Genomic DNA, 27,348 nt, shown 5'->3' with positions numbered 1-27,348 from the left:
TTGAAAACAACTGCGTCTAAATTTGTTTTCAAGAGAAATTGTGTCTGTAGTCTTTTTCTGTACGCGATATTTGTCCGCAGTAAAATGATGCGTATGGCTGAGTAAAGTGTCGTTAAAAATTGTCCGCCCCTTTACTTTGATATCCCCGTTAAGAAGTGAACAGCGGGGTAGCATAGAGTCAGTGGGAAACGGTAATAATGAAGGTATTTCTATCGCGGTTTTCGTTTCGCAACCCTAGCGAAAGCCGCGACGTTTTCAACGTTTACAGCGCGATAAACTTCACAAATTTTACGCGGAAATCGACCGAGGGAAACCGCAAAGCACCACCAGATTCAAATTCAAAAAGCCGATCACTTCACTAACCTTCCTGCCGGAACTGCCCCTCGACATTCATAGCTGATACCTTCGTAAACGTTCGGCAGATCGTAAACGCCTTTACAGAAACCTCCAAAAAGTACGAACTTTCAAACACGCTTGCAAACGCCTGTATGGTATAACGTTCCGGCCAGCGCACCATGAAAGTTGCGATTGCCGCCCGTCAGGTTTAAACGTATTCAATCGGTGCATTTTAATGCGAAATCCTTACTAATCCCAAGACGAGAAAAGCCGGCGGCGTGTGTGTACTCACAGATAGTGCAGAAAATCACGGCGATGGCTTTGAAGAATTGGGTGACGTCATCAAGCGGCTGTATGAGCCACACAGCAAGCCGAAGACCGCCACTTCAGACAATCCTGTACATATTAATCGCTGGCCGATATTTTCTTGTTGCGCCAGTTTTCCCAAATTTCGTACGAAAATTGTGACGCAACAGTTTATCGTTCACCGTTCAGGATGGCATCATACGGTTTCTCCTTGCAAATAGCTTCCACGTGCTAGTCAAGTTTAAAGTTAGCTTGTGGCAGGGATTCGAACCGACGACATATGCACTTTAAATTCTATGTCTACTTAGACTTTCGTATCAAAATTATGACGCAACCATTTGTTGTAGAACATTCCGGGTGATGTCATACGCGCACGTATATGTGTGGGCGTCCCAAACAACCTAACGTCTACGTCTTACGTCCACAACATGCAAACTCGGCCGACCGCGTCACCACGCAGCGATAGAGTACGGACGTTTGCGGTCTGCTGCGCAACCAATAATCAAGCACATGAACTTGCAGAAAACCACTTTAATGCGTGTCCTAACCTTGCACGTAAACAATGTGCGCAAGGGAAGTTATGCTTTCACATTCCCTCACGTCAAGATTCCTAAGGATCTCTGCTGATTTTTTTTTTTTTGGAACTCACTTGTCAACTTTATAAAATCTGAATATTCCTTTTACCTAAGAGGCCCCGTCGTGAGTCATTGTATGGGGGACTGGAATGAAAGTAGCGGTAATAGGAGACATGAAATGTGGGGAATGCTAAAGTAAATGCAAGCACAGAAATTTTCATTCCATTTAAGCGGTTGCTTTTGTAACGGTTGCCAACCGTTCGTTTCGTGTCTCCCACTTCTATAGAAGGGCAGCAGGACGGCTCAGACAGGTGAGTTACTGATACGAGCAGAAAATTGTCGCTAGTGTTGAAATCATCAAAGCAACCTAAAAAAAAGATCCACACAAAAAGAAAGGATGCAAAGCTAACAAGAGTACAGAGATTATTGACCGTTTGATGGCCAAAGTAAATCAGCCGAATGCGTTTTTCTCGGTCTCAGAAGGCTCCCACGGGAAAGGCTCCTGTTATTTTCACCTGAAAACTTCCTTGCCACCGAGTGCATTGCCCCTCAATATATTTACTTGTGTACTCTAAAAGAAACCATTCCTCAACTCTGATTGACCAACGCCCGTTATCTCGATTAATTTTTTTTTTGGCGCCAGCCTTTTGATAGTGGCATGCCTTAACTCCATAGTTCAGAACGATTTTGAAGCTTGCGAAACACCGGAGAGCTTAGCCTCTAGAGGCTTAGGTATTCATTTAGTGTGCCCTGGAGGGTCAATGGGCGGCCATTTTATATTCTTCTTTCTAAAGAGCACTAATCACGCTGCTTAGAAGTCTCATATTATGGAACAAACGACAAAGGGTCATTGCCGCTGGTTAAGGATAAGCAAAGATTTGTGTTCCACGTTGGCAGTGCAAAACTAAAAGGCCAGCCAGAAGATAAAAAAATAAAGTCACTTCGCCTGGCGAATAGCAGTGCCCCTTTTATCTTTGCAATCATCTCTCTGGTAAACTCGATAATAAAACGATATTACCGCCAGTCCGCCTGCGCTTAGCCCCTCTTTTCTGCTGTGCATTGTGTGGGATCCTCACTTTGGTCCAAACAGACTTTTATGCCCGCTTCGCGCCGAATGACCCCACGAGCCTCCCGGGGATTGGGCTACGTATTGTTTGTATTCACTAGACGACCGACGTACCGGGCAGCTAACGAAGCTCCATGGGGAGCGGGCAGGATTATCGAGGGCAGTGATTTGGGAGGAGCTGCGTCTGTGGTTCTGTCTCCTCGTCCGTGCAGAGCCGGCCGTATACAATGTTGTACCCCGAAGGCAGCAACAAGACGGGGAATGACCGCTTCTACGGCTACTGCATTGACCTCATCAAGATGCTGGCTGAAGAAGTAGGCTTCAAGTACGAGTTCTACCTCACCGCAGACGGTGCCTACGGCAGTCCGCAGGCGAACAACGAGTGGAACGGCATGATCAAGGAACTGCTCGACAGGGTATGCGCTGGTGCTTTGACACAGACTCTCAACTCCATGCAATCATTATTACGAGAGCACAGGGATTTAAACTAATAATAATTAACTAGAAAAGATCTAAACTAATTCCGCATGACTCATGTTTTTCAACTGTTGTCATACAGTGAACGCATCCACATAAAATCAGTAGGGGTGTGCGAATATCAAATTCTTCGAATACGAATCGAATACAAATACTTGGCTCCGAATATCGAATCGAATATCGAATAATCAAGGACAGGCGCATTTAACCACTACAAAACATTTATTTGAGCATCCAAGAACGTAACAGTTCAACTATCGATGATTAAATGAACACAAAAGGTGTGTGTGGCTGCACAAAAAGTATCAGTCTCGAACATTATTCTTAGAAGAGTGGAAATATCAGAGAAGATGGCTGGTACACAGCATTGATTAAGGCTAGCTTGCCATCAGCACGAACGCGCGTTGCTGGGATGAACATAAAAGGTTGTCGTGAAGGAAAACCCGCTGCTCCACATGGTCAGGCAGAAGTAGTTCCCTTCTAGCTGAAACGACTCCTCCAGCCACAGAAAATGCCCTCTCACTTGGCACTGAACTGGCACGTATTGCGAGGTACTTCGTGCACAGCTCTGACTACACCAGCTTCGCAGGTATAGCCACAAAGAAGCTCACCAGCGCAGTCAGCTACGGCATGGCCCTTGAGGTCCATGCGCATTGCTCTGGGCGCCGCCTTGTTGTTATGTCTTTGTCGATAGGGCTTGCGGACCGAAATAAACGCCGGTGCTCACAATGAATATTCGGCTAGATACGAATATTCGCGTCGGGTCGAATATTCGAGACAACACGAATACTTGGATTTCGAATCGAATACGAATACTAAAAATATAATATTCGAATTATATTCGAAAATTTCGAATATTCGCACACCCCTAAAAATCAGACATTTTACGTAATACCAGTTGTATCTCGTCGCAAGTCTGCAAGTCTTTGTCATATAAAACTTACCACATTTACCAGGTCCATGGTAACCTGCTCGTTCCACATTGGTGTGCACTACCGCGCTTGGACCACACGCATAAAGATGCTGCAAGTCCATGTAATAGTGATGCATTAATGTTTGTTATTTATTCACCTTGCACTTTATAAAGCTATGACACCCTTCCCAGTTAGTTGCGGTGGTTACTACCTTCTACTTTTCCGGAACGATGTCCACAATGTAACAAACTAACATGACCTAATGCTGCTCTACTTAGACATGAATGGTTTATTCAGTTTTTTTTCGTGTGTAACCCATAACTAACTGTTAGTAGTTATTTTCAAAACATTATGTACTTAAATACTGTTAACAGTTCCCGTTTAGAGTGCTGTATGTCTTGAGCGTGAGAATAATTGACATCGCATGAAAATCATTTGTTGCTTCTACAATTTCGCAAGCTTGAAAGGTTCGCTGCTAGAGAGATATAGCATACCGGAGACTTACTGGAGGCGACGTATACCGGTTTTACGTATGGGAGCAGCTCATGCGCAGTGGCCAGTCAGTGGCCGTGTAGGATCATTGCGTGTGTGGAACAGGCGCGCGTAAAACCGGTAAACGTCTCCGCTAGTAAGTCTCCGGTAAGCTAAATCTCTCTATTGAGGGTGGCTCACGGATACGAGGAGTACAATATTGCTAGCGTGGGCTCGGAATAAAAACACAACGCTATTTCTTCCACTCGGAGAAATCGAAAGGAACGAACTGCGTATGGGTGTTTTATTCAACATAAACTCGCTCTTGGATAAGCGCGCCGCACCTGTTTAGCCCTTCACTGATTTTGCCTCGAAACATAAAATGTAAGGTCAACTGCGCTTCATCTGTACACCTCCTGTATCTGATTTGGACGCATCTTGTCAGTAAAGCACACACAAAACAAAATTAATAAAATAGCGGTTCAACAAAATGCATCCGGCAATCGAACATCTGCAGTTTACGTTTAAAGCGGCGCCGGTACTGATCCGACAGCCACTCTTGTTTTAGCCGGTCGTTAGCTGCTTGAAACAGGGACAGAATTTTCAAGCAGGCAGAAAGCCGACCTCAGAGGTGGTAGGGAGACTGTACATGAATGAGCGAAAAAAGCTGGGCGAGTTGGTACTTATTCATTATTCACAACAGTGCAGGGAACACGGACAAAAGGGTAGAACCGACAAAGCAAGCGCTGACATCAACTGAAATTTATTACGGGCAGGGAAGAGTGTATATACAACTTCGAAAAAACAAACGTAAACGGAGCCGGCATACAAGTCATGAACTAATCCGCACGTGTCCAACAGCAAAAACAAAAAATCTTTTTTTTGTTCTCGTTTCTGTTTCTTTTTGTTTTTTGGATTTTGTTGGTAGACACGTGCGCATTAGTTCACGCCTTGTATGCCGGTTGCCTTTATGTTTGTTTTTTGAAGATGTATATATAGTTCCACTCTCGTAATAAATTTCAGTTGAAGTCAGCGCTTGTATTGTCTATTCTCCCCTTTTATCTGTGTTTCCTGCGCTGTTGTGAATGAGGAGACTGTACATGCGCCTCAAGGCCCCCTCTGCGCGAATCGCTGTTGTTACCAGCCACACCGAGTAGCCGGTAAGCAGTTCCCGCTTTTTCCGATAGAATGAACATGGTAGCCTATGGTTCAATGGCACCGCTGTAGCCGTGTAAACCAGCCGCTGTAGGCAGGTGGGGGTTATGCACTGCAAAGGCAGACTTTTATTCTTTTACGGAGGTCAATAAACCGAGCTCGCTTCGCCAGTAACAGCCTCTAGCATCACTAAATGAAAATGCAGTGCTTAGAGGGACACAATAGGTACTGCAGCATGGAACAAAAGCTTGCGCTGTTAGCCGGATATTTGTGATGGAAATAGACGAACTTGCAGACTGCGCAGTTTTGTACTCAGCCGAGAATCGAATGCAGTGCACGCATCCTTAATCCATCCAGCAGAACATTCCAGGGCGCCTTTCCCAATGAAAGCCGGCGAGAAAAAAAAGTGCCAGCGATCTCTGTCTTTTGTACAGCAAGTGTCTCACCCGCAGGCCGCCGTTACGATTACTGTTACGCTGAAGTCGCCAGGAAGACATAAGGCCAGTAACGATAAAGCACCAGCTGACATTAAATAACATCCGTAAATTCGTTTGAAGGAGTTGTATCTGTGGTAGTTTCTTTATTTCTTAAGGCAACTCGCGTGAAATTGATATAGTTAAAAACTGTGATGTGAACTTTCCTTAATTTTATATTAGGCACATATAGGTTTTTCTGACATTCAAGATGTACGAAATAAAGAGAGCATATAATGCAGGAACTTTCCACATTAACCGAGCTACTATAACCTTTAAAAACAGCTCACCAATGTTAAAAAATCAGAGTTGCGTTAGAGGCAAATTGTTAAGGAGGAAAAATATAGGAACAGACGGAGGAAATGACGGGGAAATTACCTGATTATCTTGTTCCATCGACGTCATTTACGCTTGCTGTTTACGTTCTGCCTCCTGCGCTAGTTTTTCTCTTGTTACTTTCATATTTTTTACGGCCAATTCTTGCAGAACAGCGTACAGAAACGTTTACGTTACCCGCCGCGGTGGCTCAGTGGTAAGGCGCTCGTCTACCGAGCCGGAGTACACGGGTTCGAACCCAACCGCGGCGGCCGCGTTTCGATGGAGGCGAAACGCAAGAGGCGCCCGTATGCTGTGCGATGACAGTGCACGTTAAAAAACCCCCAAGTGGTCGAAACTATTCCGGAGACCTCCACTACGGCATCTATTTTTTTCTTTCACTGCTACCTTCCTCCCTTCTCTTACGGCGCGGTTCAGGTGTCCGCTGGTATATGTCCGCCGATATATGAGACAGATACTGCGCCATTTCCTTTCCTCAAAAACCAATTTACCAATTTAAACGTGCACGTTTCCATTCGTCCACGCATTGTCTTATTACAGAAAGCGGACGCGGCCATCGTGGACCTCACCATCACGTACGAGCGTGAGCAGGCGGTGGACTTCACGATCCCCTTCATGAGCACCGGCATCAGCATCCTGTTCAAGAAGCCCGACAAGAGCGACCCGTCGCTCTTCTCCTTCCTCCACCCGTTCTCGGTGGATGTGTGGTTGTACGTGCTTACCGTCTACCTGGGCGTCTCGCTGCTCATCTTCATCATGGGACGGTTCACGCCCTACGAGTGGGTCTCGCCCCACCCCTGCGTGCCCGAGGAGGGAGACCTGCAGAACCAGTTCAACCTGCCAAACAGCTTTTGGTTCACCACCGGCGCCATCATGCAACAGGGGTCCGAGATCACGCCCATGTGAGTGCGACGCCTGGTTGAAAAACATTTATAATACAATAAATATTTACAGAGAGGTGATTGGGGTAGGCCCTATTGGCCCTTTCCCCTAACAACGATTCCCCACGGAAAGCCGGAGAAGTGGAAATGGCCTCCCCTTCGATTGCAAATATCGGGTGTCCCAAAACTGACTGATGAATTTTGAAAATCAATAAAAAAAAAGACGGAATGAGATAGAATTGTATTGTTTGCGGCCGTACGCTTAGGAAATCTTGGAATTTTACCCCTCCAAAATTCAAATTTAGTTGCAATTCCACCAACACGTGGCGCTGCAGGCGATTTGGAACAGGTATAGATAAAACGGAGCATATTTCAGCTCGTCATTCCGTAGTTCGCCGTCAAGCTGATAGCGTGTGCTATTGAGATTGCAATTCCGCTGTACTGAAATGGTTTATTCCGTTGAACAGCGGGTATTTATTGTGTTAGAGTTCCACCGCCTGGAACACTGTTTTGTTGAAACGAGGCGCAGTTTCCAAAGAAAATACCCGCCACCTGTTGGTGGAAATGTAAACTAAATTTGAATTTTGAAGAGGTAAAATTCCCTGATTTCCTAACCGTAAGGCCGCAAACAATAGAATTCTATCTCATTCAGTCTTCTTATTATTGATTTTCAAAATCCATCAGTCATTTTTGGGACACCCGTTATATACTTTCCTGCACGGCAAAATGAATGCCTGAGATATAAATGGTCTCCTTTTTTATTCTATTAAGCTATAAATATTTTAATGCGTGATGGTCTATTGTTGGCTCGTATAGCAACGCCGGACGGTGGCGGTTGTATTTACACCGTTTGAGGTGAACAAGGGCAATCATCGCGGCAGTGTTGCAACATGAATACGATAACACTGTAAGCGAGATTTCTGAGAAATTATTGCGTACATGTCATACTGATCTTCTGCAGCGATCACGATGCAGAATGGCCACTCAGAGTATACTTTTAAAATCTAAGAAAGATACCTCATTAGGCAGGTCACTATGTATTGCTTAAATATACCATAAATATGTTGCTTTTCCGTACATCGCAGGAGCTCTTAAAAAAATCAAGCGACAAGAATGGCTTGAAGGAGAATGATGCCAACAAAAGTTATGATGATGATTGAATTGCGGGGTTCATATCACCAGGGCGGGGCAAGTAGAAAACGAAATACGCCAAAACGAAGGTGCTCCCTTTACAGCTCCACATATATTAAAAACGCATAGCTTTTGGAGTCTCGAAATAATCGTTGCAGTTCGGAGATAGGCTGCTATCGTAAACAAGGCAACCTTTAAGAAGTTTAACCTGCTTGTATCCCGACCTGGAGATGCAGATGCGCTTGCTATATGCAGTTTTGAAATTGTGTGAACCTTGATTTCGCCTATTAATGCTAAGTTTCTTATTACGAAAGCACTATTGGCGTCCTAACCTAGAAAAAGCTCGTGTTGGTGAAGCCTGAAGTTATTCACTTGATGCGGCAAAAGGCAGGACATAAACGAGGCTGAATTTTCGGCGTGTGCTATGCTGGTTTGCGGAGGAGTCTTTAATGAAAATGGCAATGATAAAGGCTTTTAGTTTGGAGGCATTTAGGATGAAGGCTTTCAAGGTAAATGTCTTCTGGGTAAAGATCTTTACGTCAAAGTCTTTAGAGTAAACGCCTTATTATAAACCTTTATGGCAATGGCCTTGTGTTAAGGGCCTTTAGCGTGAATGCCTTCACGTCAAATGCCTTCTTGGCAAAGACATTTACATTCAAGGCCTTTCGATGAAGGGCCTTTATGGTGAAGGCTTTTGTGGTAAAGCTAGTGAGGTTAAATGCGTTTATGTCAAGCCTTTATGCTGAAGGTTTTTAGTGTAGACTTCTTCAGGTCAAAAGAAACCGCAAGCAAGGACCTTAAGCGCCTAGCATACCTTTTTTAACACAAAAAGCTCAGCATCGAACCTGTAGCGAGCGTAAAAAATATTGAAACTTCAATACAAAACGTTTAAGCATTTTTTTGCCGTGCACAAAAATGTAGGCCAATGATATGTACCCTCGGGTTAGTATGCTACCACAGTTATGATATTCAGGTTTTTGTGCCGATGCACAGTTTCAATATAGATTCCGCGTTATCGCTAGCATATACCTCGGCACTCAGCTCTTACTTGAGTAATGTTCATCGCGCTCCAATGAGCGCGCTTTCTTACCGCCATGAAAAATCCGCAGATGATATTGCTGGAAGCGTGAAAAAGAGAGGTGTATTTGTGTGAGATGTATATTTGGGAAAATAGGACGAAGCTGTCCTCAGAGTCTATTTAATGTTTCTGTGCCTATCACCCGAATGATTTTCCCCGATGATTCACCTGCCATCTGCAAAATATATGTAGCGCCCGTGGGAAAGAGACTTGGAGTATAGTACTTGGGGTATAGTCCATGGGGTATAGTACCACTATTGAATAATCTTGAATCGAGGAATACCTAACTCAAACTACCCAGTCAAGTGCGGCGGACTTAAGAATGGTATTTTTCAATAAGTGCAACTACTGCAAACATATGGTGCCTTGGAGCCGAAGGATGTACTTTTCGTGCCCTCCCAACTGCCCTCATATTTTTTTTGTTATTGAGTTTAGGAAGTACTAGAGATACTGCATGTGGAGGAAATAACTTTTTAGTGCGCCTGAAAGAAATTGAGTCAGTTCTACATTGAAAGGCAGCCAGTATCAGAATTTTCTTGTTCTTTTTCGCAGCGCCCTGTCGACGCGCATCGCCTCAACCATGTGGTGGTTCTTTTCGCTGATCATGATCTCCTCCTACACGGCCAACCTGGCCGCCTTCCTCACGGCACAGCGCATGACGGCCCCCATCGAGAACGCCAACGACCTCGCCAAACAGACCAAGATCTCCTACGGGTGTCTCGAAGGTGGCTCTACGTACCGCTTCTTCAAGGTGAGCCGACTTCAGCTGCTTTTCTTATTCGCGTTCAAGAAAACTCTGGTAGGAATTGCTAAAAAACGATTCATCATTATCTATAGAAGAAAAAAAAAAACAGGCTGCACGCGTTTGATACTCCTTGATGCGTTATTCAGCGCAGCTCTCAAGATATATTTTCCTATAGCCTCGCACTAAGTCATTAGGCTAAAAAACCTAAACAAAATGTTTAGCGTCCGGCGCTGAGCAATCTTGAAAAATTGGCCTTTTGATTTAGGAGATCGCTTTTTTGGCATAGCATTGTCATGAGTGCAGTGCATCAGAATGCAGCTAGAAGTTTTTTAACCATTACTGTTCGCCTCCTTATTTAGTGAGACGAATGTAGACCATCGTAAGTAACATCTGTAACTGTGCTTGCAATTTGGAAAGTACCATTCTTGTCACTGCAGCGTGAGGAATTTCGGGGCCGCACACCAGCGAAAATGAAACCATGCGACCAGAAAAAGCGGCAGCAATGCCTTCGAGCTGGCATCACGCAGCGGTGCGTTTGTGACAGGCTAATTTCGGAGCGCTCGATTGGGAGCGGTGGGCAGACGGACAGCACGTGAAAGGTCGTCCCATGTGGGAAGCCTGCTGGTAGGAGCTGCTGGTATACGGACCAATGAATGACACGGACCTTTGGACTCCGATTCGTCGTACGACCGACACCCAGTTTCTACCCGACTATAGATAAGCTCTGATAATCCTGGCCTGCAGTTTCAGGCACGTAGTCGTGAGTTAGTTGAGGTTGTTGCAAGCTACAGGTGGGATTAACCTTGCGGATCCTGGCGCCAATTGCTCCCCCGTAGCGACACTTAAACTGTAAATAAGGTCCACAAAGCAGGCACTTACCTGAGACCTGGCTGATCTACATCGCTTGCCTACGTCGTGCTCTGGCATTAGCCAGGTTCGGGGCCGGTCGGCAGTGCGACATGTGCTCGAAACTGATATGTGGCAGATAGGTGGCATCATTGGCGTGTTTCTGCCGTAAAGAGCGTGACATCATTTCCTACGGCCTATCGTCGTTGATTGACGGGAAAGTTCTATAGGACTAATGAATAGAGAATTAACTGATCGTGAATAAATACGTCTCCACGTTTCACTTCTTCCATTTTAGTTCTTCATTTAAAACTTCATTTTTTCCTTCTGAGAGTTTGCGACTACTAATGGGTTCAGAAGTGCGGACGGGAATACATGTGCCACCAGGGGATTATATAAAAATGCGGCTGCAGGGAGTGAGCTGCACGATAAAGCTGATGTTTATTGGTTTATTGGGGTTTAACGTCCCAAAGCGATTCAGGCTATGAGGGACTCCGTAGTGAAGGGCTCCGGAAATTGCGACCACCTGGGGTTCTTTAACGTGCACTGACATCACACAGTATACGGGCATCTAGAATTTCACCTCCATCGATATTCAGCCGGCGCGGCCGGGATCGAACCCGCGTCTTTCGGGCCAGTAGCCGAGCGCCGTAACCAATGAGCCACCACAGAGGTGCAAAGGTCATGTTCATGAGCCGGCCTACGTAAGACAGGATTAGCCGGAGATTAATGGGAGATGCATTAGGCCGTCAGTGGATGTAGGCTGGATGACGATCACAATCAGTTGCACGAGACATTACTGCAAGACGAGCAACGTGGGCGTGGCCTTTGCACATCACAGCCGGCAGCCTCACACATTTTCTGGGTGTCCAGTGAGATTAGTATACAGTTGGACAGGAGAGCTAAGACTGCTTAAAATTGATCTGCGATACATGTTTCTATAGGATGCGGGGGGAAGGATGTGGGTATTAAGCGGCTGCTCTCATAGGATATTACCCACTCACATGACTAGCGGATGTCCTATGAAAGTGCCGACACCAAACTTATAGCGTTACGGGAGCGGGGTGATGGCTCAGGGACTGGTTGTTATTTTTAACTATTGTTGTTTTTAGCTATTAAGCGCCTGTTTCTGGGTTTCGCTGGCGGCCTGTGCTCCGGTGAGCATTTCTGCAGCAGTATTGTCAACGGAAACCCGTATTGCACTAGTGGCGTGTTTCTGCCACAATGTTCTCCTAGCCAAAACGTGCAGCACGCATCTCTCTGTCGCTACCGCCACATAGCTCGAAGTGTTAATATAGGCTTGAAAGTAGTATTAGCTGATGGAGAAGACGATATGCAATGCACAGCGAGAGAGTTTGTTGCAGTTTAACAGGAGGCGTGTTCGGCTGCGGCGATAACCTAGTGCTCTCGCGCAGGGGCTAGCCAAACTGATGTGTTCGCACCGCCGCAGTTTAGAATTCGAGTCGCGCATATTTATTTTATTTAGTTTTATTTGTTTATTTCACTCTGCCCAAACCCACAAACATCGCAAGACCATGCTCGGTGTTTACCTATAGGAATAGTGTTTTCGTCCTAATACAATGCGTAGTTCTGTTTCGTATAAAGCGCGAGATAGCTGCTTCCACTTTAGAACCAAAACTCGGCTAAGATTTTTCAAAGGCTCATTTCGGTTTACAAGCATCTTAAAGATAGCCTAGAGGGTAACATATCGCCAGATGCGAAGCAAATTATTTCCGATCTGTTGATTTCGTTCGGCTGAGCTGTAGAAGTAGACAGCAAATGCAACAGGCTTCCAGCGGTCATTTGCCATCTACTAAACGTACCGCTAGTCCACTCCTCCACAACTTTTACTGTTACCCACTCAGCGTCGTATGAAGAGCGTCAAAGAAAGGAATATTTTTTTTAAGAAGCGGCGCTTTTATGATGGTGTAAGAGAGGCATAAAACTCGAGTAGTTATTTCATTGCTTTGGATCTTACTAGACAGTCTATTTCAGGTTACCTTAACATTATGCTTCTATAACAGTTGCGCAGAGTTATTGAAAACACGACCTAAAAAACTTAGCATCTGCATTAGAAATGCTAGAAATGATTTTATACCACCAAGTGCTCTAAGCGGTCCGTTAGCTAATGATATTTAGTGGACGCCGTCTTCATTTTTCGCCAGCATAAAACAGAGTATAGGCCAGCTTTTTATTAATGTCCCATAAAGGGAATCAAAAATGGCTGAGCCTGGAGAATGCGAAGCATCATCGTGTCGCGTAATTTGGAGGCGCACAACCACAGCGACGGCGCGAGGTGGGCCCCCGTTTCTCCACTGCCGTGACGTCATCATGTCACGTGGTGTGACGTCATGTATCACGTGATTTGGAGGCGCACAACCACAGCGACGGCGCGAGGTGGGCCCCCGTTTCTCCACTATTGTGACGTCATCGTGTCACGTGGTGTGACGTCATGTATCACGTGATTTGGAGGCGCACAACCACGGTGAAGGGCTGAAGTGGTAGCTAAAGTAGTATGCTTCGCATAAAAGAACACGATAAATCCTACGCATGCAATGAGCCAGGAGAAGTGTGCAGAGTGGGGAGTAACGCCAGAAAATCCGACGGTGTCTTAAATCTGTAACGGCAACCAAAACCTCAGAAATCTAGTAATTTGTTATTACAGGTCGATTGCACTGTTCACACTCAGAAAGCTTGAGTAACTGCCCCCTTGCATCGACTCCGAATAGAAGTTGACTGGAGAGGGGGGGGGGGGGAGGGGGGGGGGCTTAAAGAGTACGCGAAATGGGGGCAGACTGTGCCATACAAGTCTGTTTCAAAATCCCTGAATTGTGTTGAAAGCTCTCATGTGAAAGAATGGGCGTTATGTTAGCGCCGGACGCCAGGAGTGCACACAAGGTCTCAGATTGGCGGTACATATCTTGGCAAGCAGTGCAGACATTGCTTTTGTGAGCTCCTCCTTTGTATTGCGAACATTCTACTCAGGGGCAAAATCGGTCTACGTGCGAGTGTGTGGCGGCCTTTTACATAAGAATGACTAAGGCAGATTACCTGAGCCGCATATTCGTCATCGTATTTAGCACTGATGAACTTTAATTTATTTCAGTTTGTTTATAAACATCGTCTTCCAGACACTTTGATCTCCTATAACGTTAAGTTTGTGTGTTTGTCCGTGTTTGTGTATATATATGAGTGAAAACAGCGCGAAAGAAGCCCGAAGGCGAAACGAAGAAGGGACAGGAAAGAGCGCTTCATTTCGCCTTCGGGCTTCTTTCGCGCTGTTTTCACGCATATCGCAATGAACCAACTAGCCCAGCAAAAAGTTCTGCTTGTGTATATATGCTGGGCGTCTACCGTCCACTAAAAAGTTCAGAGCAGCGCCAGTCTTTCTAGTATGATATGATTGTCTTCGTTGCAGGACAGCTACGGCCTTAAGTGTACGTTACGAACTAGCCCCAGCTTTGCTAATTTAGAGTTATCGTTCCGGCTAACATTGTTACTGTCTGCTCTCACGAAACAGCTTATGTTGCTTTTAGGTGGCCACATTTAACGGAGGCGGTGGTGATGCGCCTTTTAGAGAACTGAATCACGCCAAAACGCCAAAAGAATGCAACGCACCACAGACATTACGGCCGGCAGCTTCGTCCCACATAAGTTCTTGTGAGCCATGATTCTACGAGAGAAAAACAAATGAAGCCTTCGAGCATTTGGCCTCGTGCAGCCAAACCTGCGGTTCCTAATTAAATAACGAGACGTCGAAAGTAAAAAGAATCTGAAAAATACGTTCAAACCCGGAGCGGCTATAGTGCACTGCCGAGTGCCCGTTCCCCAGTGGACTAGACCTTCCGCTGGGTTCCACCTCTCCGTCCACTTGACCTCACTCAGCATTCATTTTGCTTTCCATCGGTGTGTGCGCCATCGACCGGCCGCCGGTATTAAATTAAATTTGCCCTCTCAGATCTGAATGGGTGGAAAAATTCACGCAATGAGACTTCATTCGCATGGCTGGCTGCCTTCATTGACAGCCAGCTATTAATGTGGACTGCAGAGACCCGTGCCTTCTCACGGGTGACGCTTCGAGAGCCTGAGTGAGAAAATGAGAACAGACGCTAAAGTAGTACAGGGAAGCGAAGTTTCGTGCCAACTGGAAACGAAGGAAAAGAGTTTCTATGAATACAGGTAATGCTTTCTCTAGCCATGATGCACGATATACATTTATTGTATAATACGGATAATTTCATAGTCGTCCCCTAGTCAGGGGAGCTGCATACCAAAAGTATCTTCTAATCATATGCAAACTTCATTGTTCCCTCTGCACCCAATGCGTTGTGCAAGCTTTCTTAGCGTCAGCTACCCCCGACTCTCCGCCGCCTACAACTGCAGACCCTAACTGCCCCCTCTCTCGTTGTAAAAATGCCGCAGATGTCATTCTTCTTCATTTGGGTAGAATATCGTCAACTTGCCTTCTTTAGCCAGCACATGCAATGGTATTTTCATTTGTTACCTTCAAACTATCTACCCTATGTATTTTGTTTCCACCCTGGTGACTCAGCATATATAGGATTTGGCTGCTGATCCGAATGCTGGGGAATCTAATGACGGCCTCCCCGGCCACATTTTGATAGAGGCATAATGCAAAAACGCTTGTGTGGTGTGCGTTGTCGGTGTGCGTTAACAAGCCTAGGTGGTCTAAATTCATCTAAATCCTTCCACTGCGGTGTCCTTATTAGATGTATCTCCGTAGTACGATAAAGCGCGCATACCACCACCACCAAAGCAAATTTTCTTCACTTTTCTACAGTGGTGACTGTTTTTGCCGGTTGGGGTTGTCTTCTCATCTCTAAAATGTTGCTCGATGGCAGGCTGATGTTTCTTTGCTCTTACCTGTGCACGCTACTTCGTGTCTTCTCGTTGCCTTGGACAACAGACAACTGCCTTTTGTCGCCTTTGTTTGTGTTTTTAGAGTCTGGACGGACTGCGGCAGCTGGTGAGTGCGCTAATGTTGAATGCCCGAGTTAAGGTACCGAGTCGTTAGCTCATTTAATGTGAAACCCCCAAACGCATTTGAAGATTTTAAGAGTGAGGCAACGCTTTTTACAGCGATAGAGATGTTATCACTCTCAAAATTTAACTGCTTTGCGAGCCCACGCATCATGACGCCATCCCAGATGGAACGGTGATCCGCGGCCCAGATGCGCAAAGCTTCTATCAGCGGCCACCACGGGACCCCAAGAGTCACTACGTAGGAAGGAACATAAGTGGGCGTAGCTTTGTATGGTTGGATCACATGCGCTCGTGTTGCTCGACCGCGTGAAAGTTTACTATACATTAGAGAAAGTTGAGGTAAGGCTTCTGTGGTTCTGATCTTTGACTCAGAGGACATGAGGCTATACCTAGATTTTTTCATCCCGTCTTCCTTTGTTCTTTCTTGCTCGCACTCATGTCGTTTTCTTTCAGCAACTTGTGTTATATTCGTTTTTATATATATTTGGTTTCGCACAATCTGGCCCTTACCTCTTTCAACACAGTAACTTTCACTCCGCGAGTAAGGCTAATAAACGAACGAGTAAATAATTACCATTACTCATAACCACTTTCGCAGAACTCAGACAACCCGTTAATCAAGCGCATGTGGACAACGATGAGCACGACCAGGCCCACTGCATTCCCCACCAGCAACAAGAAGGGCGTGGAGCGGGTGAAACGGGGCAACTACGCCTACCTCATGGAGGCCTCCTCCATCGAGTACGAGGTTGAACGTGACTGCAACCTCACCGCCATCGGGGGCCTATTGGACAACAAGGGATACGGCATTGCCACTCCACCCGGTAGGCGCTTCAAAAACGGAACGTACTGATGACATTTTTAGTGCGAAGCAAAGGGACGGGGTTTTAAGCTTACGAGATGCCGCACTAAATTTTGGCATGCGTTTTCCGGGAATCGCTTGCCTCTCCCTTCTGCGCGAGAAAGACTTCGCATCATCTTGAACATAGATTTGTAAACTACGTAAAATATTTTCCAAACAGATGTAAAGGCAGCTGTCTCGCTCACTGTAATTTCAATGCTTCCATTGTTTCGTGTTTACTAGACTGATCTGGCACTATTTCATGCATACTAGGTGTACCAGCCAACTTTAACCAGAGATTAAAATATACCGAGACGCAATAGAGGGCGGCAACTTCAACTACGTTCTTTATCGCTATATGTAAGAAGTAATATTTTTATTTGATTCAATTGAAAAAATGAGCATATTGAAAAAATTAACATTTTAGTGAGTGCATTTGTGATAAAATTGCTGTGCAAAATTGTGGAGCCCCCCAAAACAAATAGTTCAATTGTTTTTACTTTGAGGTGACGTATAGACAAGTTTTATCCGCGCTGAAAATATACCGCGTGAAATACGGAGAAATCGTACGTGGCCATGCATTCACGTACTGAGAATGCAGCAGCCTCAAATGCAGAATTCGTGAATGTAGCCACGTTCGAAGGTGCCACTAATGTGGCAGGCCAAAAACATTAAAGTGGACTCAGGCGGGAAAATTTAAAGCAACACCTCTGACGTGGTCTTGTCCGGAGCGGTAAAAAGCGGGCGCGTGCCTCTCGGTATCCGCAAATAGGGCAAAATCGTCGGTGGAGCGTTTCGTTGGTCTGGCTAGAGAAGAAATCACGCGCTTGCATTTAAGTCTGCTTAAGAGCGGAAAGGAAATGGTCCAGTATCTGTCTCACATCAAGGTGGATACTTGAGCCGCGATGTTAGGGAAGGGATAAAGAAGGATTCAAGTCTCCTTAAGAGAGGAAAGGAAATGGTCCAGTATCTGTGTGACATCAAGGTGGACACTTGAACCGCGCAGTTAGGGAAGGGATAAAGAATGATTTAAGTCTGCTTAAGAGTGGAAAGGAACTGGTCCAGTATCTGTCTCACATCAAGGTGGATGCTTGAACCGCGATGTTAGGGAAGGGATAAAGAAGGATTTGAGTCTGCTTAAGAGCAGAAAGGAAATGGTCCAGTATCTGTCTCGCATCAAGGTGGACACTTGAACCGAGCAGTTAGGGAAGGGATTAAGAAGGAAGTGAGACGATAAAGAAAGAAAGGTGACGTAGCGGAGGGCTCCGGAATAATTTCGACCACCTGAGAATTCTTAATGTGCACTGACACTGAGCTAGCGGGAGTCTTTTTCGTTTCGCCTCCATCAAAACGCCGTCGCTGCGGCCACCGCGGCCGGGCTCGAAATGGACGTTTTGTAGAGAAAAAAATTGGCAGTGGTATAGCCCTGGAGGATTGCGAAAGCAACGAGGAGAGAGAGAGAGAGGCAATGGAGAGCGCGCGGCAGCGGCGGTGGCCCCGGCACGCTAGCTATGCGCCGCTACTGCGCATGCGCAACTGGCGAGCGCGGCGGTGGCACCTCCGAGTCACCCGCGCAGCGACGGCGGCGGCGCGCCAGCTGTGCGCCGTGTAACGTCCTTGCTCCTCGCGCATGCGCAGTATGACCTTTCCTCAGCTCCGCGAAATGGCTCGGCGACTCGCGTAGTGTTGCTTTCGCAACAAAAAAGCTCTACTCCTCCCGAACAAAGCTGAAGGTCATGTGGCTACGAAATTTGACCTGCAAACCGGGATGAGCAGAGACTTGGCTCTGACGTCACGCCACCTCACTCGCCCTGCCTGGACACAGCTGCATGCGTTGAGCCGACGGCGTTCGCTCGCCTCTCAACTACCGAATCACGTGACTCGCTGCGCCTCGCCACAGCTGCGTATGCCGAGCCGACGGTACTCTCGCTACCAGAAATCGCTTGTCGCGGCGGTGGCTCAGTGGTTAAGGCGTTTGTGTACTGCCCCTGAGTACTCCGCTGCGAATCCGACCGCGGCGGCCGCGTTTCGAGAGAGGCGAAACGCAAAAGAGGGCTGTGTGCATTGTGATGTCAGGGCACCTTAAAGGTCCCCAGGTGGTCGAAATTATTCTGGAGACCTCCACTACAACACCTCCTTCTCTCTTTCTTCTTTCACTCCCACCTTGCTTCCTTCCCTCACGGCGCTGTTCGGGTGTCCGCCGAGATATGTGAGACAGTTACTGCGTCATTTCTTTTCTCAAAAACCAATTTTCATTTTTTTTCTTTTACTACATAAAAACGCTAGGCGTGAGCTCACCTTAACAGAGCTTTCGCTCGTCTTACTAGGCTCAGCAGGTTTTGACCACAAGTGATTTTTTTGGGTGCTCTGCAATTAAGCACTAATTTTCGCACTAATACTCTCCCGCCGCTGTGGCTCAGTGGTTACGGCACTCGGCTGCTGACCCGAAAGACGCGGGTTCGATCCCGACCATGGCGGCCGAATTTCGATGAAGGCGAAATTCTAGAGGCCCGTGTGCTGTTCGATGTCAGTGCACGTTAAAGAACCACAGGTGGTCGAAATTTCCGGAGCCCTTCACTACGGCGTCTCTCATAGCCTGAGTTGCTTTGGGACGTTAAACCCCAATAAACCAAACAAAAATACTCTGTATTAATAGATACAATGGTCAACAACATAGCTTAAGTCGCCTGCAATTGTATACTACGCCGCATATTTTTACCTTACCGAAATAGCAGGGGTATCTGATTAAGCGCACTTCATAGGCAGGCAGGAAAATACAACCGCAACACTGGACGGCAGAAAGTCACGTGGGTAGATGAGATTACAAAGTTTTTGAGAATAATGTGGCCGCTGCTTGACAGGTACAATGTTAATTCAAGATGAGTGCTAGTTTGCTCTCCAGTGGATGTAGTTAGTCTGATGATGTTGGCGATAGACGGCTTTGTTTGCCAGAACACCGATTGACAGGCTGCCCGGTCGGTCACATATGTTATAGTTATTATTAGTAACTGACCAAAACACTGCTGGGAAAACTTATAAACCCAATTTGTTTATTTCAAGTTCTAACGCCTGAAGTGGCAATGTACAATCAGTCTAAAGCGCATTGTTTCTAAGTGTGGTGTTTCACTGCTATAAGCAAAAGAATAACTGCATTTCTTTTACTACCGTGTTGTAGTTTCTACGGACTGATCTTCATTTCTTTTTCTGATTGTTCCACAATGCGAAAAAATATTAAATAAAATTTGTATTCCTGGCTGTCTGCTTGAATTCAACATAAAAGAAATTTAATGTCCGACAGTATCCGATGAAGGAAATTGGCAGTCTTGCGATATTGATTGTTTTTCCAATTACAAAGTAGTGCCTTAGAGCGTGTAAAAACACACGTTCTGGGTCCGCACTGTAAACAACCCCTGGTTTTCCAACGCAATAGAGCACTTTTACAAAGGTGGTTGGTACCGGAGCGACTGCAACTTTCTAATCATTCGCAGCCATTCCTGTGCACATGCGGGGTTTGTTCGTAATAGCGGACGCAGTGCTGTTAAACTTTTTTTTTTTTGAGTGAAAATCTCAAGTGATGTTTTTCTTTTTGTTCGAGTTGCCACATCGACAGTAGTCACACAAAAAGCGCTGCACAGGAGAGCACGTCTATTCAGTTTCAGAACTTCCGCTGTGCATTGGTTGAAGACATCAAATTTAATAATTCAAAATCACAGGTAGGGGGATAACAAACCTGATGTTTAGCTGGATTGGAATTTAATTTAGCGCAATTGGGATCACTGCATGACACAGTTGAAACTTGGTTCAGCGCAAAAGACGAACACAAACAAAGGAAACGACACACACGGAGTGCATGACACGTTGTGGGTTTACTGGACAAAAACTTCCGCTCGAAGAGAACGGTTGGTAGAATTAACTGACTAGGAATTACAGATACTCTAATCTACCACCACAAATTATAATCGATCCGTTTCATCACAATACACTGTCACAGAGATAGAGGAAACCTGGTTAGGTATAGGCAGTTAGCAAGTTATTTATTTATTTATACATACTGCAGCGCAATTATATGCGCTATGGCAGGAGTGGGAAAAATACAAAATAGAAAATACGCAACAAAGGTAACAAAATACAACAAAATGTACAAAGTGAGCACTACAATAAAGTTCAAATCACACACAAAGAAAGTATCAAAAGTATCAAGTATCAAAGTATCAAGTTTCTGGAGCGCATGTATTGTTGGATCTATGAAAAGTGAGCAGGCAAAAAGAGAGAGCATAACGTGCTGATATAGGACGTATAATCAAGCCAGTGCGTGAAAGAAAAACGAAAGAGCAAAAATGACCTTCATTGCTTGCACACCGCAGCCGAGAGCGTTTCGCTCAACAGTATTTGAAGCAGCTGTTCGGGTACGCGACACAGGCTCCCCCGTGCGGTCGGTACTCTCGTCGTACATCATCCGGCTGCAGGAGCGCGGAGACCTGGAGATGCTCAAGAGGCGCTGGTGGCGGGTGAAGGGCAAGGACGCCTGCCCTGTCGAGGGCGCGGCCTCGTCCACGAGCGAGATGGGGCTGTCCAACGTGGGCGGTGTGTTCCTGGCCTTGATATTTGGCTGCGGCGGGGCCCTCGTCATCGTCACTCTAGAGTTTTTCTGGAAAACAAAGAAGATACCGTACGGCGAGAGGGTGAGCTGAATGGACCTTTCCACTTTAAGATCATGCGCCGCTAAAAACTCATTCCCGATCATGCATGATTCCCTTAATTACAAAGCTGTTAATTGTTGGTCGAACATGTGAGTCGTGAAGAAATTCGCCCTTTTTTCTATCATCTACCTTGAGGAAGCCGTATTGGGCTTTACGCTGTCGAGCTGAGTCTTTATGCTGCGCATAATAGAGTTGTGAGAGTCTAGTATGTAACTTAGATCTGCGTTGACTTCGTTAATTCCCTTGGTCGCCACTTATACTGTGAATAGGCACGCAAAAGGAGGGCAAAATATTGGCAAGTTGGTAAACGTTCATGGTGGGTTCCAAAGCGCGACAAGACGGAGACGAAAGGAAAAGAACACACACGCAACAGGCATGCAAAAAGGAGCCGACGTTCAGCCAACAACTGTGTGCCAGGGCGATGATCGCCACCAAATTAGATACCTGCAGTTGTGACATGACACCGCGATGGACGTCCACAAAGTGCGCATTGGCTGAAGTCGTACGAAGGTTTTCTGGCCTGTTTAGCCCAGAGATGAGAAGAATACTTTCCAGAGGAGTAAACAGTCCCGACGAGTTCTCTTTCGTTCTGGTCTGGAAATGACAATGGGGGTCCTATATCACATCCTCGCCATTTGGTTGGGTCAACTCCCAGCCCCGCCACAATCAGTAACCCCATTCAATGGCAGAATTTTTGAAGTGCCATATCGCTGTGATGCGCTTTATAATATTTTCTGCCTCCGCGGGGGCTCAGTAGTTATGGTGCTAGGCTGCGGACCCGAAATACGAAATTCGACCCCGGCCGCGGCGGCCGAATTTAGATGCAGGCAAAATTCTAGAGGGCGGTGTACTGTGCGATGTCAGTGCACGGTAAAGAACCCTTTGTGGTCGAAATGATCAGAGCCCTCCATTACGGCGTCCCTCATAGCCTGAGCAACTTTGGGACTTTAAACCCCCACAAACCATATAATATTTTATTTTTTTCGTTGAATACAAGCATTTGAGAGTTTACCATTACGACGAAGTGAACAACTCATTATGCATCGGAGATCAGGTTTATGAGGGTTTAATGTCCAAAAGTGACTCAGGCTATGAGGGACGCCGTAGTGGAGGGCTCCGCAAATTTCGACCACCTGTGGTTCTTTAACGTGCACTGACATCGCACAGTGCACGGGCCTCTGGAATTTCCACGGAGGCGAAATCTTAAGTCTAGTCCCCAACCAGCCAACTGTTGGATATCTTCGCAAGGACGCTTGAAAGCCGCGGCTATATCGAAACTCAGAGAGCAATGGCAGAGGACCAATTGGATCCGAAATGGAAACTGAAAGGTTACTGAGTACGACCCCAGTACATTCTTTCGGAACATTACATATTGCTTGAGTGAAACACCTGGAGTTTCACCAGCAAAGTTTTGCCTGAACGTGAAACTTGAAGGCTTCAATCCCTTTAAAATCTGGCTATATATCCAGTACAGACGCAACCAATGACCAGTTTGCGTGCGCTTTATTTTTTGGTTTTGGCGATGCCAAATGGTTTGGCTTAGCTCGTTGTTGAATGTGTCCTAAAATCCTAAACTAAAATATGTGATTTAGGCTGCAACTGGTTGTATCCCAGCTCAATAGGTGTTCTCGTGAAAAACTTCACTACCACACAAGCGCGACATTCTGGCTAGTAGTGCAGTGACCGCATCTTTCCAGTCAATCTCCAAAATGCGTCATTCTGACATTCCCTTCATTCATTCTTCTCTCAGGATTCCGTCTGGATGGAACTATGGAAAGAACTGAAGGTGGTCCTATCCTGCAAGGGCTCCAAGGAGAATCCGCAAAAGACGCCCGATGACTCGCTTTCGAACAGCATAGGGCTCAGCTCACTTCACCACATTAACTACAGCACAACTAGCATAAACCCAGCCTCGAACATACTTTTGCCCAAGGCGGTCATACGGCCTGAAAATAAGATCTGAAAAGCCTACAAATGCAGTTTTCCTCTGAGACCTCATCGGAGCACCTTCCCAAGCATTGCCCGACATTCCTTAAAACAGTTTTTTTTGGTGCTGGACTTTCGCTTGCGCCGAAGTTTTAGGCACTCGTGGAGGAGCGAAATGTCCAGGCTGAGGAAAGGCACCAAAGAGTTGCCAAGAAAAAAATGCACCTTAAACAAAGACGTATAATCATACGTACTTTGCATGCTATGAAAATTACTATGAAAAAAACTGTAGTCGTAGGGTTGCCACGTCCTTAGTGTGCCAACCAAAAAGTAATTAATACTGTGGTAGGCTTGAGGGAAAAAAAAGTGGCCGTAATTTACGTGTCGTGGCCGTGCAACCAGAAGGAAGGGAAAGTACAATAAATGTTCCGGCAGCAACCAAGTCAGCCTAATGTGTTTTAGTCTCCTTTAAGATCACAAACTGCTTAATTAGGCATGAGGGTCTGAGCGTTACCTCAAGCTTTCTTCGAAATGAAGCGCAACAAAGAGCACCCTAAGAACATGCACAAAGGTCAACAGGCCAAAGGTGATAATTATATGTGATATGGAGTGCTGCGCAACGGAACGATGTGTCGACATATTCTAACTTCGCTGCGACAAATTGCTGAGGACTTGAGGCTAACATCCTGTTGTATTTTTTTTTAGAATGGGAAAACAACAAACGTCTTCTTCGGCAAAAATCGCAGAACTGGAGCGAAGAAAGCTAAATAAATGTTTTTGCCACGCTTGCGGTATTCATAAATGATTACATTCAACAGACCCGTTTTTTCTCAGTGAACATAGCGACTTTTTGTGGTGTAACAAAATAACTTTTCTTGTGCTTACGCCCTTGTGGGAAATTGAAAGCTTTCCAGTTACCATGGTGTTCACATACGCTTCCATACAGTTACACAACTATTTGCTTTATTTGTCTCACCCGGTACATCTCGTTGCCAATCCTGTCAGCATCGCTGAATGACGGCAGTTGAGACACATATTTCATCAATTAAATAATTCATTCCTTCATTCATTCTCATAATGAAGACTGAACAAACACGTCTGGTAGTCATGTGCGAATCTGGAGGTGCTCGCCTTCTGTTATGATCTCGGTGCTGCTTGCAAATGCAGACAATCGCAAACTTCGAAAGCAATTCATTATAGATAATAGGATGTGGTCATTAAGCCACGACGACAGTTGAAAAGAGTAAAAGAGTGGGAGTAACGAGAGAAATCCTGATGGCTGTGTCAGCAGCAGTGATAGTTTGTATCCGTAAGTAGATTCTTGAAACATTCTAAATAGTAACAGACTTATCGCTGATTCGCCAAGACATTCATGCCTTTGTTGAGGCCAGTCAGCAGTGAACAACTTGCGCTGCAGGATTGAACGCACGCACGCTTGAGGATCTCATTCAAGGGGGTCCAAAGTGAGCCTTAACTCGACTGTTGAATCATAAGTAATGTGAAATCAACTTTTTCAACTTCACGCAACTGGAGTTTGGTGATTACGTGAAAACCGGTGCTTCGCAGAGTGAAAAGTTACAGAGCACTGTTAGGGTAGATTTGTAGCGGACGCAAGCTTTTCCTTTACCGTAATCGCCCTTGCTAGTCGGTGTTCTATTATCTGTTGAGAAGAGTAAAGTGTTTGATGACGTCGTATAGCTTTATGCAAAGCCCATCAGCTACAAAACGTCGCATGTTTGTGGCACACGCATTTTCCTTTGTTTACCTTGACAGTGGCCATATTGGCCTCCTTATACTTAAGGAAAGTGAGCCTAATTGTTACTAGAAGAAAGATCATTCCTGTTGTTGGATTGTAATAGCGACATGAAAAAGAAAGAGAAAGAGAAAAACGGACGGAAAGACAGGGAGGTTAACCAGGCGATGCACAGTAGGCTACCCTACACTTGGGGATGAGAACAAAGGGGAAAAAGGAAAAAGAGCGGCAATGAAATGAGTTTTTCAAGTGTTCATCGACCACTATGTTAAGGGGACGGAGGCCCCGCACTAAGAGCTTAGATTATAGACGGGAATACAGCACCCAGTTCTTTAAGAATCTTAGGAGTGCTTTCACCACTTTCCATTGTGAGGAAGGTTGTGTCCAAGGCCCCAGAACCTTGGACTCGGTTAGAGGACGCGACATGAAGATAAATTCATTATTTGTGCCATCCTTGTGAACGAATGCATTGGTGGCCATGAAGCGAACGTGTTTTGACATAGTGGTTTTCAAACTGTGTTTACTGCGTGTTTCTATGAGATAACATTAAGAGAAAATTGAATTGAATTGAATTGGCTTTTTATTTGCAGGAAACAATACAGATGAATACCTGCGGGTGGCGTAAGGCTAAAGACTTGGAAGCCTGACGAGGCCTTAGCCCCCTCGCTGAATGACGGCGCTGAATGAATGAATGACTTTGTTGCAGAAGTCTCGTCAAGCAGTACAAATAAATATTTGTACTGCTTGACGAGACTTCTGCAACAAAGTACGCGCTTTTCCTATCATGATCTTTTGCTCGTAGCGATGCCAGTGCCACTGAGCTCGGGGGCTTGTGTGCGCACTATACGCATCCCGCTAAAGCTACCGCTACGTTCTTGTCATCGTAATCACCCGTCCTCCCATGTCGACGGGACCGAGAGGACGCAAGTTCAAGCGCGGCAGCGGCGCCCGCGTTTGAATGAAGGCGAAATGCCAAAGACGTACGTGCGCTGGGCGGAGTTAGCGAACATTAAAGAATCCCAGGTGGCCGAAATTTTATTGCGAAAGCAATACTACGCCAGGTGTCGCCTCTTCGCGGTACCGCAGCCTATACTCTTCACGGTCGATGGTCGGTCATGTGACTACTGACGTCATACCAGAGCGACAGATGTGGCACCAAGTCGGCTCTTCAGCTCGCCGCAGCTAGAACTTCGCGGCCGGTCAACCACCTGCGACCGAACAAAGGCGCGTCTAGATAATACGGCGTCTTCGTTAACTCCCATCTTAATCCCTTCCCTTAGGCGAGGTTCGGGTCTCCACCGAGATATGCGAGAGCGATACATTTCCATACCTCGAGCAAGGCGTAGAGCCGAATGGGCTATCACGTTCTGTGGACTCCCTGGCAGCGTTGCAAGCCGCTGTCGCGTTCCACTCTTGGAGGCGAAGCTTAACATCTTAACCACACATCAGTGACACAAGCAGCAACACTGCGCTTAAGGCTTTTCGCCTTACTACGCCAGGTGCACTAAGCAATACTACGCCAGGTGTTGCCTCTTCGCGGAACCGCAGCCTACCCTTCACGGCCGGTGGTCGGTCATGTGACTACTGACGTCATACCAGAGCGAGAGCTGCGGCACCAAGTTGGCTCTTCAGCGCGCCGCAGCTATAACTTCGCGGCCGGTCGACCACCTGCGAACGGCGGCAACCTATTGACGTCATACAAGTTTCAAGAGCTTGCAGGCCTTGCTGCGGTGATGGATGTGTGTTGCAGCGTGTGGTATGACGTCATGTACAGACATCCAGGCGCTATCGGGTGTAGAGAAAAGTAGCGCCTGCTCGCTGGTTCTTCGCTATAGCTATGGAAGACCTCGGACGCGAGTCAAGATTCTTGTGCTGTGTTATCGTTTAACCTGATGGAGGCTATGGATATCCAAGATGCTACAACTTACACCACTGCACAAGACCGTAGGAATGCAACCAGGCAACGGCAACGTGAGTTTGGAAACGTCTAAATATTGCCTTTCATTTCGTAGGTACACACGGACATTAGCAATGTGCACCACCCATAAGCGGAACACATAGCATGTCCAAGGAGATATTGCTTTCGCAATTACCTAGGCTTAACGAAAGCTAAGTCCCAGCAATTTTTTTCCTACACTGTCCACTACGGTGGCTTTTTCTCGCTTTATTCTTTCAATGCCTGCTCCATCTTGCGGCACAGTTCAGTGGTCCACCGATAAATGAGACAGTTACTGCGTCTTTTCCTTCCTCTAAAAGAAACCAACCGAGAGAGGAGAGGTGCAAGGCTTCGTGCTACCGTCGCAGCACCTTTCATATGCGCGTAATCTCCTCACT

General features: G+C 46.1%; 1 protein-coding gene across 3 annotated transcripts in view; it reads left to right on the top strand.

Annotated features, from left to right (window-relative positions):
• LOC149360726 (glutamate receptor ionotropic, kainate 2-like) overlaps positions 1-24,076 on the top strand; it is a 116,755-nt gene extending 92,679 nt beyond the window's left edge. For all 3 annotated transcript variants that reach the window (XM_089572499.1, XM_089572498.1, XM_089572497.1), the window contains exons 10-15: positions 2,496-2,699; positions 6,650-7,011; positions 9,752-9,950; positions 16,393-16,618; positions 21,055-21,317; positions 23,086-24,076. In XM_089572499.1, coding sequence (XP_089428625.1) covers positions 2,496-2,699; positions 6,650-7,011; positions 9,752-9,950; positions 16,393-16,618; positions 21,055-21,317; positions 23,086-23,298 — 1,467 coding nt within the window. In that variant the 3' untranslated portion in view covers positions 23,299-24,076. The remainder of the gene's footprint in view (positions 1-2,495; positions 2,700-6,649; positions 7,012-9,751; positions 9,951-16,392; positions 16,619-21,054; positions 21,318-23,085) is intronic.
• The last annotated feature ends 3,272 nt before the right edge of the window (positions 24,077-27,348 follow it).

This window comes from Amblyomma mixtum, chromosome 2, assembly GCF_055824585.1.
Source record: "Amblyomma mixtum isolate Tamu chromosome 2, ASM5582458v1, whole genome shotgun sequence".
NCBI lineage: Eukaryota > Metazoa > Arthropoda > Arachnida > Ixodida > Ixodidae > Amblyomma > Amblyomma mixtum.
The sequence above is the reverse complement of the archived record's forward strand: the minus strand, read 5'-3'. Positions and strand labels throughout refer to the sequence as shown.